The sequence below is a fragment of the Cavia porcellus genome, unplaced genomic scaffold (genome assembly GCF_034190915.1).
Source record: "Cavia porcellus strain 051 isolate PalLab524CR breed Dunkin Hartley unplaced genomic scaffold, mCavPor4.1 scaffold_15, whole genome shotgun sequence".
Taxonomy (NCBI): domain Eukaryota; kingdom Metazoa; phylum Chordata; class Mammalia; order Rodentia; family Caviidae; genus Cavia; species Cavia porcellus.
In genome coordinates, this window is record NW_026947498.1 from 46,858,438 (window position 1) to 46,870,120 (window position 11,683).

Here is an 11,683-nt window from a genome sequence, read left to right on the forward strand (position 1 = left end):
TTATGGATTATTGGATATGGATTATTTGACAGTGAGATTGGATTATGACTCACCCTAGTGACTTATTTATTTTTAGTTTATTAGTATATATGTGTGGTATATAATGTTCATTTTTTGTGGAAAATTGATACATGTACATAGCACATTTCAATTCCTGTTTTTATACTCTTTCTCCTTCTTTCACCTTCAACCCTGAACTTTACCCTTCCTACTTTTTTTGGTAGATGTTTGTAGTACATATATTTATATTACTTGCATGGGGTTGGTACCTGTGCATAATACATCCCAATTCCTTTCTTTTATTCCTTGTACCTTCTCTCCCTTTTTTGGCTCCATTTTTTGATTTCTTTCCCCTATGAGAACAATGTATCTCCCTACTTCCTATTATCTATCTATGTTCCTATTATCTGTAAGCATGAGTGTTCATGTATCACGGTAACATGGTGCCTTTAACTCTTTTGGAAAGATACCTGGGGCTATCTGAATTTCTAGATTTAAGTTTTTGAGAAATCCTTGTGTTGATTTCCATAGTGGTTGTACTACTTCATGTTCCTACAAACAATGTAAGAGGGTTCCTTTTCCTCTACAACCTCTATATCATTTGTTATTACTTCATTTCTTTTTTTTTTTTATTTAAGGAGAAAAGAAAAAAAAAGCAGAGAAAGGGTACAAGTTATACAGATTTGCAGAAAAAAAATGAACAGTAGGAAATCACTAGTTAATGGATTACATACTGTCATCTTAGAAATAATTGTTCAAGTCACAAAATTAAAGCTTGTAAAGTGGACATTCCATCAATGATACTGCAAACAGTTCTGTTCAATGATCCAATAAAACTCTGTGATATCATATTCTATCTTATACACTTAAATATACATGCAGTTATATAGTTTAGAGCACTTTCTTTTCCTCTCCTTTGTACAATGACTATTACACATTTTGGGTTTCATTGCTCCCACGGTTCTTATTGCTTTTTTGGAAGAGAGTAAAACCAAATGAGACATAACAGAACAGAATCGGTCAAGGCAAAAGGGTGGACATAATAGATAATGTGAAAACATAATACAAGGTGATCAACAATGGTTACCATAATGCCTCCCGCTATCTCTAATAGAATTGCCTATACCATTAGTTATAATACAATTGAACAAAACAGTAAAGAACAAAACCGACAAAGCCAAACCATTGGAGACATTGTAGGTCTTCAAAAGTAGATAAAAGTCAACGAGAATGGGTGTTATAATGAATCTCATTATCTTCACAGCTGATGCCTAAATTTTTGAACCTGATACTATCCAGCAAAACAGAATAGGGGAACATCAGTTAAAAACCAGATGGTGAGAGTAATACAGGGCTTTAAATCGAGGTAATGGAAAGTCAAAGTGGGTTACTATAATATATCCTGCTATTATTTTTCCTTTAATTAAAAGGATAAAAATTTTAAAAAAAAGTATTAAAAAAGTAAATAATGGAGTGGAGATTGAGATAAAAGAGGGCATAACAATGAAACAGCACAGATCAAAACATAACCATTTAAGCAGAATAGTGTTTCACCACCAGATAATCCTGACCTAAAAGTAGTTACCATATTGTCTCTTTCCTTGAAATCCTTGAGTACAACTTCGTATACTGTAGCATTAAGTATATCAAAACAATGTAAAACCATTCAAGAGAATGACAGCATTACAGAGTATTTAGAATCGACTAACAGAAAATGAATAATGGTTTCTGTATAATCTCCTTGTCTTTAAAAGGTTTTTGCTTATACTATCATACATAATAAAATCCAGTAAGATACAACCTATTTAGACCATTGGAGACAGAAGGACAAAAGCTAGATGAGACTTCAAAACAAGATGATACTAAATCAGTATTACCTATTAAGATGTCATTTTCTCTAAAATAGTTGTTCCTATCATCCAATCTTCTCTGCCTCATTTCTGTTGAGCTCTTATTCTGTCAGTAGCTGTCAGTTTGTCTTCTTCACTTTGTTCTCTGCTCCATTAGTTGTGGCCTCCACTATTTCTGGATTCTTTGTATTTTTCTTTTTTTAGAATATCCTGCAATACTCTCTGTAGAGTTGAATTGGTGGTTGCAAATTCCCCCAGTTCCTCTTTATCCTGGAAGCACCTTGTTTTTCCATCAATTTCCAGGGACAGTTGTGCAGGATATCTCAATCTTGGCTGGAGATTATTATCTTTCAAAGCTTGAATTATTTCCCCCCATGCTCTTCGTGATTTGATGGTTTGTGCAGAGAAATCTGCTGTAATTCTGATGGGTGCTCCCTTGTAAGTGGTCTGCTTCTTGTCTCTGACAGCTTTTAATATTCTGTTCTTGTATTGAATTTCTGGAATTTTTATTATTATATGCCTGGGTGTTGCTCTGTTTGGGTTGTAGGTGGCTGGGGTCCTGTATGCCTCATACATCTGAGTATCTTTACCTTTTGCTAAATTAGGAAAATTCTCCTGGATTATTTCTGTGAGTAGCTTTTGTAGTTCATTTGTTTGTGTCCCTACTTCTTCTTTTATGTTCTTAATCCTTAAGTTATGGATCCTCTTATCATCTTCTTGTCTTTGTATTATTGCTGTTTGTTTCTTTGTTATTTTTAAGAAGATTTTCATTTCCTTCTCCCATATTACAATTCTGCCCTCCAGTTCAGATAGTCTGTCCTTAGTTTCTTTCAAGCTGTTATGCCAGTCTTCGATAGACTTCTTAGTTTCTTGGTAGTCCCTTTGAACCTGCTTCACGTATTCTATGCTTTCCCTGTTTTCTCCATCAAACAATTCTCCCCTCTTTTTCTGTTCTTCCATTCCACCATCTGTTTTTTCTTGGGTGGGGCTTAGCATTTCTCTAACTATTTTGCATACTTCTAGCTTCAGGTCGTTGATAACTTCATTCCTGAATTGGTCTATGAGGCTCTCTATATGGTGCTTTATGTGTATTGGTGCGGTGTCCGCTATTGCCTGTTTCTCAGAATTGGGGGCTGAGGAGCCTTTCTTGTTGCTGCCTCTTCCCATATTCTCTGTTCCTTATATATGCAAGCTTATATGAGAGGCCCAGCTTCTCTCCCTGTCAGCCACAGCCTGATCGAATTGTGCAGGTTAGGTGTTCCCACTCACTGATGCGCACCAGGCAGCCTACTCGGGGGCCCACCCCTCCCGGCCTCCGTCAGGCTCTGGGATCTGGGTTGGGCCAGCCTACGGGGTCCGCCGGCAGCGTCACGCAGGCCAGGCACTTTTCACCAATCCCGCCCGAGAGGAGAATGTGTGGCTGGAGTCGCCACCGCGCCCTGCTCCCGCAGGACTGCTCCGGCCCAGAAAGTCCGCTGGAGTCAAACTGTGGTGGAGTGTCAGTTTCTCTCACTCACCTCGCCACAAGTCAGAACATGCCTCCCTGCCCGTCCTGTTTTCGACTCCGTTCGCAGACTCCCGTTCTCAGAGTTTCCGCGCGTCTCTCTCCTTGCCGAGCCGATGTAGAGGCAGCCAGCTACCGCGCGGCGGGAAACCCAAATCGCGGCTTCCAATGGCGCAGGGTCCAGCCTCAGCAGCGAGACTTTTCTGTTCCTGTTTTAGCACCAGGACTGCATTCCAAGTTGGTTTCTCTCAGCCGAGTTTGTTCCTGAGTCAGCAGAGCATAACTCCACCTGCTTATGTCTCTTTAGTCCGCACCATACCTGGCTTCTGAGCCTAGTTTTTCAGAGAGCCTCCGGTAGTTGCTGTTATCTGTCCGCCATGTTCTCCCGGAAGTCTATTACTTCATTTCTTGATGATGGCCATTTTTTCTGAGGTCAGATGGAATCTCAGTGTTGTTTTAATTTGTATTTCTCTAATGGCCAGTGATGTTGAGCATTTCTTCATGTGTTTATTGACCATTTGTACTTCTTTAAAGTGTTTGTTCATTTTGCTTGTCCATTTTTAATTGGGTCTTGCATTTGGGAGTCTGATTTTTTTTTGGAGTTCTTCACATATTCTAGATATTAGTTCTCTGTCAGAAGAATCACTGGACATTTTTTCCCATTCTATAGGTTCTCTTTTCACTCTGTTGGCTGTTTCTTTTTTCTCTGTAGAAAGTTTTTAATTTAATATAATCCCATTTGTTCATTCTCAGAACTATTTACTGTGCATCTGGGATTCTGTTCAGAAAGTCCTTTCTTATGTCTGTGACTTCAAGAGTTTTACCTATTTTGACTTGGCGTAGGTTAAGTGTTTCTGTTTAACATTTGGTTCTTGATCCATTTTGATTTTAGTTTAGTGCATGCCGAGAGGTTTAGATATAGAATATTAAAGTAATATTTAAATTTTATAATATTTAAAAAAAATTGTGATTTCATTAAAGTTGTGGTTTCATTAAAATTAAAAAAATTTTTGGAATTTATCCTGCTACTGATGAAATAGCTAGCAATAAAGGTAAGCTGGAATGATCTACTTTTACTTTGACTAATTGATTATGCTTCCTAATTGTAGAAGAATGTTCTTACCTTCAAGAGGATGATTTGTTTAGTTGATAGTTTGTAGCCATTCTGTCTCTGTGCTAATATTGTACAGTCTCTTTATATTGTTAATTTTTAATTTTATATTTTAGTTTCCTGTGCTTTCCAGATCTACATTACCTGATTGCCAACCCAGAAGGCATTCTCAGGACCAACAGTTCCAACGCCAAACTCACATGCTGTACTACAGAAAATGCTCAGTGAATGGGTCATTCAAGGAGCCAGTGGAACCAAAAGGACAATATCACCATAAAATTCAGGAATTTTCAGAGTCCTTTGAACAGCAACTGTGCATTAAAACCAAAAGTTCTGACTCTTTGGTATGTAACAGAGCTATTGAATAATTGAGCCACTTTCTGAGAGAAATTAAAAAGCTTTTCTTCTTTAAGCTTGAGAAGTGCAAATTTAATTTCATTTATTGCTTGGTAATGAGATCTTTGAAAGTGACACTCAATTTATTATGATAAATTTAAAATTATATGTATTAAATTAATTTTAAAATGTACACTATGAAATTTATCTTACTCCAAAATTAAAAATTTAGAACATATACAGATTCTTTTACACCTTTTCCTATTTAATAATCTATACAACTTTCTAAAACTAATTATATTGAAAATTGCAATCTGACAGGAAAGTTAAAAATGTATATACCATATTCCTGAGGTATTGATTCCAACACCCCCATCTTTGAATACCCAAATCCTAGGATGCTCAAATCTCTTATGTAAAATATTATAAAATTTGCATATAAGATATATTTATATATTCTCCTATATGATTTACATAATCTGTGGATACTGTTAATACTTAATACAATATAAATACAATGTAAATAATCACTACACTATATACTTAGGTAATAAAAGGAAGAAGTCTGTGTATTTCCAGTACAAACATTAATGTTCTTTTGAATATTTTGATTTTCTGTTGGCTGAATCCACAGATGCAAACCCATGGAGGAAGGGTTGACTATATTATTTTTGCTTTGGGACCATCAATTTCTCTCCTTTGAGCATAAACAAGAGTAAGAAGCTCTTTTTGTGGCTTGGTCATTATTGGCAATATTAAAATTTTCATTTTGTTACTGAAAAACTCAGCTGGCTTATGTTGATGATTTTCATATTTTGTTTCCAACTGATAAAATAAGAAAACATATTTCAGATCATTATTTGTTGATAATTCTTGTATATTTTCATCAATAAAGGAAAAACAAAATTGGAAATAATAATCACTGTATTTTTATACAGAGTCTAATGTGTTGGAGATATTATGATTGCAATATATGATTTTTGATCAGATGAATATAGTGATATATCTAAGGAAATCATCATGCAACATGTTTACCTGAAAATGTTAATTTTTAATTTTCTCTCTAAGTTGCTGAATTACCCAGGTTGGGCTCAAACTTTAGATCTTTCTGCTCCAGCCTCCCAGAATGCTGGGATTGTTAACATACACCACTAAACATGACAATTTTAAAGTTTCTGTTAATTTGTATCTAAGCTTCATTGTTTATTTGGTTTTCTGATTGCAATCAGTTAACCATTCTGTATACAAATAGTCTGGGTATAAAAACAGGTATATCTTTACACTGTAGCAACACCATCATAGTAACCAGACATCTTTACAATTCTCAATTTCCAAGGCTGTGTCATATTCTATGAATTCCACTCACTACTACATGTGTTTACATAGGCTTCCCAAAGCTCTTCAACATTTCCAATTCAAATGAGGGGGAGGAGTAAGAACTTTATCTGTTTATTTTTTAATTTTTATTTTTTTGTCTTTTTCATTTTTATCGGTACCAGGGATCTAACTCACGACCTCCTGCTTGCAAGGCAGGTACTTATGCTGCTGAGCTAAATTCCCATCCCCTGTTTATTTTTGAAACATGGAAATATATATAAATATTGTCCCCAAACTTATCAATGCCACTTTTTGCTCAGTGATTTCTATGAAAAGGCATTCCCTGGTCATCAAATATAAGAGGGCTTCCTGCCCCCAGTAGTTTCCCATCATGTCACCTTGTTGTAGTTACCATTGCACTTACCACCACCAATTATTTTCTTATTTACTTTTAGACTTACAAGGTATGATTCAAAACTATGATGAATGTTCAAGGTAAATAAGTTATTACAGTAAAAGTCTCACTACTATTAATCTATCATGTAATGGTCTCCCTCATTGTGAGCATACGTATTCCATCATTGTTTTCTGAAGCAATTTTGGGAAATTTTTTGTAAGTCTTTCGTTGTACTTTTTTTGTGGTACTGGGATTGAAGTCAGGGCCTTGTGCATGCTAGGAAGGTATTCTACTACTGAGATGAATCCCCAGTCCATTTAGTTGTATTGTTGTGGCTACATCAATGCCCTAAATCAGTTCAAAACATTTATCTTTTGTGGTCATTCTGACTTTGGGGAGGAGAAGTCTCACAGTACCATATCTGGTGTATAAGGCAGTTGAGAAAACTTTGTAATGGGTTTTATGAGCTTGCTTTTCTGTTGGGCATTTGGCAGTAGAATGTACCATATTTTTAATCATTCCTGGAAAAGATATGAAAGGTGACCTTCAGAACTGTTTCAGAAAGTGGCTAACATGATGAGATGAATGTGTTCAAAGTGAAGGAAGTATTTTGAGGGGGGATTATAGCAATATGTCTTCCACTGTAATAAATTTTCAAAAACTTGAACATTCATTGTATATTTTAATCAGCACCTGTACTTACTGATGGTTCATCTCCCTCCTTCTAAGACTAGCTGGCAGGTAGAATCTGTATTTAGTGCTATATCTCCTAATCCTAGAATAACACTCTGTTCAGTATCCTGGGCAAACTATTAGGTAATGCAAATTTGGTTGGATATTATTTCTTAACATTTCCTTTTCTAGTATTTACATTAAACTTTAGTGCAAACCCTCATCTTAATGTAATTTAATGGAATGAATATGGGTAGGTTAGAATTCATTCTGTGTATGATTCCATTTTCATTGTCAAAAAACTCCAGGAGATATTACTGTGAAGTCACATCTGTAAGTACATCAGAGGGCAACAGTCACAGTTGTATACAGACTGAACAACCTTCTTGGATCCATTGTGATGTTAAGGTTCTCTTTCTCTCTCTGTCTCTGTCTCTCTCCTATGAGTAAAACATTTAGTAGTATAATATATTGGGTATTATGGCTTGTGTCTAGATGTTCCCCCAAAGCCTCTTGAAGTCATAGATGGGGATTTTTAGAGGTGGTTGGATTTAGAGTGTGTGAGTCTAAGGTTTAGTGTGTGATACTAGGATTAAGAATGTGTAATTACTAAATTAGTCCATTGATTGGTGTGGCATTGTGCTAGGTGTGAATAGAAATTTGCACCAGAGGTGTGAGTGACACCTGCCTTAAGGGTGTGCAGTCTGGGTAGAATGTAAGAGAGAAGAGGGCTGCTGCCATCACTTGCTGCTTGCTGTTTTTGCTGCCTCCTGCCCCCTGCTTTCATTGCCATGAACTGTTTTTCTTCTCTGTAATGCTCCTCTGCCATGCCACAGTGCCTTGGAGTCAGCCAATTATGGACTGAAACTTCTACAAACTGTGAACAAAAATGAACCTTTCCTAATTTAACTTTACAAGATGAATATTTTTTCTTAACAATGGGAAAAGTAACTTAGAAATTGGGTTCGTGCTAATTATTACTGGAGACTAAGATGTGGAAGTGTGCTACATGATCAGGGCTTTCCTTGTGTAGCATTGTTCAGAGAAACTTGAAGCTGGTTCATTTTTATCTTTTTGTGTCTTGTCTCTTTCAGGGACCTAAAAGCAAAAAGGACAAAAATGAGAGAGAATGCCTGAGTATGGAGATAAGATCAAACAAGAAATTGAGGGAAGGAAGGAGCTCTATGAATGAAAACCACTGAGAAACATACATTGCTCCTGTGGCTAAGAAAAGGACCTGAATTGTACTTTGTTTCTATATAATGATGACACATTTGACTTATTCATTTGCATTCCAGTTCATCATTTCAGGATGTCAGGGTGACAGCTGTATAAGGGCATTTACAGATACTGACTGACTCAAGTGGGAGGTAGGAATGATTGCTTTTTGAGACAATTTGTGTGATAGTCCAGCTACTTTTGGCATCTTGTTTGAGAGTGTAATCTGCTTTATGACCTTTTTATGGGGATAAGAAGAATAAAAAGCATTTTTATAAAATAAAGTAATTTCTGAAAATGTAGAATGATTCTTTTTAAAGAGCTACCTTCATGTCTTTACCAACTCTTCTTCCATATGAACTTTACAAATCTTAAATAAAAGTCTTTGGTGTGACTTTTTGTTACTTCCTTATTAGAAACAACTATGTAAGTATGTCTAATGGCCATCCTTTAGTGGGAACTGGTAATTCACAAGCCAAATAGTAGACTGAATGCTTTAAGCATTACCTAAGGAAATTCTTATTACTTGGATGTGGGATTCTGTGTTACTCAGGGTTCTCCAGAGAGACAGAAGCAAGGTACGTAGGAGAGAGAGAGAGAGAGAGAGAGAGAGAGAGAGAGAGAGAGAGAGAGAGAGAGAGAGAGAGAAAAGAGAGAGAGAAGAGAGAGAGAATTAGGTTTTCTTTTCTTTTGCTTTTTGTTCTACCTGGGCTTCAGTCAGTTGAATGGTAATCACTCACATTGATTGACTGGGACAGATCTTCTCTACTTAACCCAGTGACTCAAATGTCAATCTTTTCCTGAAACATCTGCATAAGTATACTCAGTAATATTGCGTTACCTGTTATTCAGTGTTATTCAGTATTGCTTTACCTGTTATTCAGTGTTGTATCTAGATGTCCACCCAAAGCCTCATGAACTTGTAGGTAAGGCTTTTTGGAGGTGGCTAGATGTAGAGTATGTATGTTGATTAAGGGTGTGTAAATATGAATTAAGGATATGATGATTAAGTTAGTCCACTGAATATTTTACCACAGTTCTTGGTGTTGATAATTGGAAGGTTTACCCTGAGTGTGGGTGGCACCATCCAATAAGCTTGTAGTCTGAATGTGGTACAAGAGAAGAGAATGTTTGATGTTCTATGATGGCAGTACTGTGAACTAGTTCTCCTCTGTCATGTCCCTTTGTCATGTTGCCCTACCTTTGAGCCAGGTGACTATGGACTGAAACCTCTACAAACTCTGGACTAAAATAAACTTTTCCTCCTTTAACTTTGGGTGTTGGATATTTTGTCTCAGCAATGAAAAAAGGAACTGAGACATTTGGGTATCCTTTAATCTAACAAAGTTGACCACAAATACTAGGTGTCACAGTTTTGTTCTTCTCTACATTCTGGTTGAAGAAACAAGTCTAGAAAAGATCTGTAACTTTTCAGTATGGTGGCAGAGTTAGGGACTAGAACCTACCCATTCTGATCCTAGTGCTCATTTTTCTCATGTGGTCACGTCTGCCTTTATTTATTTAGACAGGGTTTCACAATTCAGGGTGGCCTAAAATTTACTGTGTTGCCAACACTGGCCTCAAAATAACAGTGTTCCTTCTGCCTAGAACTTACTGTGTAGCCCAGATTGTCCTCAAACTAACAGTGATCCTCCTGCCTCAGCATCCCAAGTGATGGGATTAGAGAAGTGTGCTGCCATGCCTGGCTCCATTTCTCTTTAGAAGCAAATGATGTAATGATGTTCAGCCTGTGAACCTATAGATTGAACATCTGAAATGATAGTAACAAAGGTAAACAACTCCCATGTAGCAATGGAGGAAATCAGATCAGAAATAATCTCTCAGGTAAGAAAAAGAAATGACAAACATTATGAAAGAAATGTTGAGCATATCTAAAGAAGATGTAGATAAAAATAGAACATGAGAAAATGATGGAAACATTAAATGAACAATATAGAAAAGAATTAGAATACATGAAACATTCAAAGAGATACTCAGAAAATTAAAAATTCCATTGAAAGTTGGCAGAACCACTTGAATGAAGCTGAAGATAGACTCTCAGACCTTGAAGACAGGATGGAAGCTAATGATCATGAAAGACAAGATCTCTTAAAAATAGCAAGTAATCACAAAACAATTCAACAGCCACAAGATGATGCAAAGAAAAACAGTATGTTTGAAAGATGCCAATGAGGGGCTGGGGATTTAGCTCAATGGCATAAGTGCCTGCCTTGCAAACAAGCAGTCATGAGTTCGATCCCCAGTACTGATAAAAAGGAAAAAGACAAAAAAAAAAGTGTCAAAAGATGCCAATGAAAAAGCAGGAGTCAACAAAAATGATGTAAGAAGACTATTTGCAGAAGTAACAGTAGAAAATTTTCTAAGCATTGGAAAAGAATCCAATATGCAGATAAGTGAAGCATATAGAACTCCAATTAGTCATAACCAAAAGAAATCTACACCCAGGCATATAAGAAATATCTCAGAAATTCAGCATAAGAACAGAATACTAAAAGCTGTCAGAGAAAAGAAATAGATCACCTACAAAGAAAGCCCATCAGAATCATGGCAGACTTCTCAACACAAACCATGAAGTCAAGAAGAGCTTGGAATGAAGTATCTCAAGTCCTGAAAGGAAACAATTTGCAACCCAGATTGATGTACCCTGAAAAGCTATCTTTCAAAATTTATGGAGAAATGACACTTCCATGACAAAGAACAACTGAAAAATTTTATGACTACCAAACCAACACTACAAAGAGTACTAAACAATAGTCTAGAAAGAGGTAAAAATGACCACAATTCCAAGAACAGCAAAAGTAGAAAACCACCAAGCATAGCAAGTACTTAGAGAGAAAAAGTAGAAAACAAACATCAGGAAGATAACATGACAAAAATAAGTCAATATGTATCAGAACCATCAATGTAAATGGTCACTATTCACTGATCAAAAGAAACAACTAGCAGGGTGGATTAAGAAACCCCTTCCCACAATATGCTATACACAAGAAACACATTTAACTCAAAAGAAAATTTATAGAACAAAACCCTTCCAACAATATGCTATACACAAGAAACACATTTCACTCAAAAAGAAAATTTATAGAACAAAAGTCAAAGGATGGAAAAGAAGACTCTGTATGATGGAAATCCAGTAAAAAGCAGGGATAGTTATTCTATTTGTAGATGATGTGAGCTTCAAACCAAGAATGACCAAAAGAGATAAAGTCACAACATTCAGAGAGAAACTTCAAGAGGAAAAGATAACAATCATAAAT

The 11,683-nt window shown here is 36.2% G+C and overlaps 1 protein-coding gene across 2 annotated transcripts in view; it reads left to right on the forward strand.

Moving 5' to 3' along the window:
• Lnp1 (leukemia NUP98 fusion partner 1) overlaps positions 1-9,676 on the forward strand; it is a 58,715-nt gene extending 49,039 nt beyond the window's left edge. For both annotated transcript variants that reach the window (XM_063224832.1, XM_005003418.4), the window contains exons 2-3: positions 4,582-4,809; positions 8,282-9,676. In XM_063224832.1, the coding sequence (XP_063080902.1) occupies positions 4,582-4,809; positions 8,282-8,389 (336 nt within the window). In that variant the 3' untranslated portion in view covers positions 8,390-9,676. The remainder of the gene's footprint in view (positions 1-4,581; positions 4,810-8,281) is intronic.
• The last annotated feature ends 2,007 nt before the right edge of the window (positions 9,677-11,683 follow it).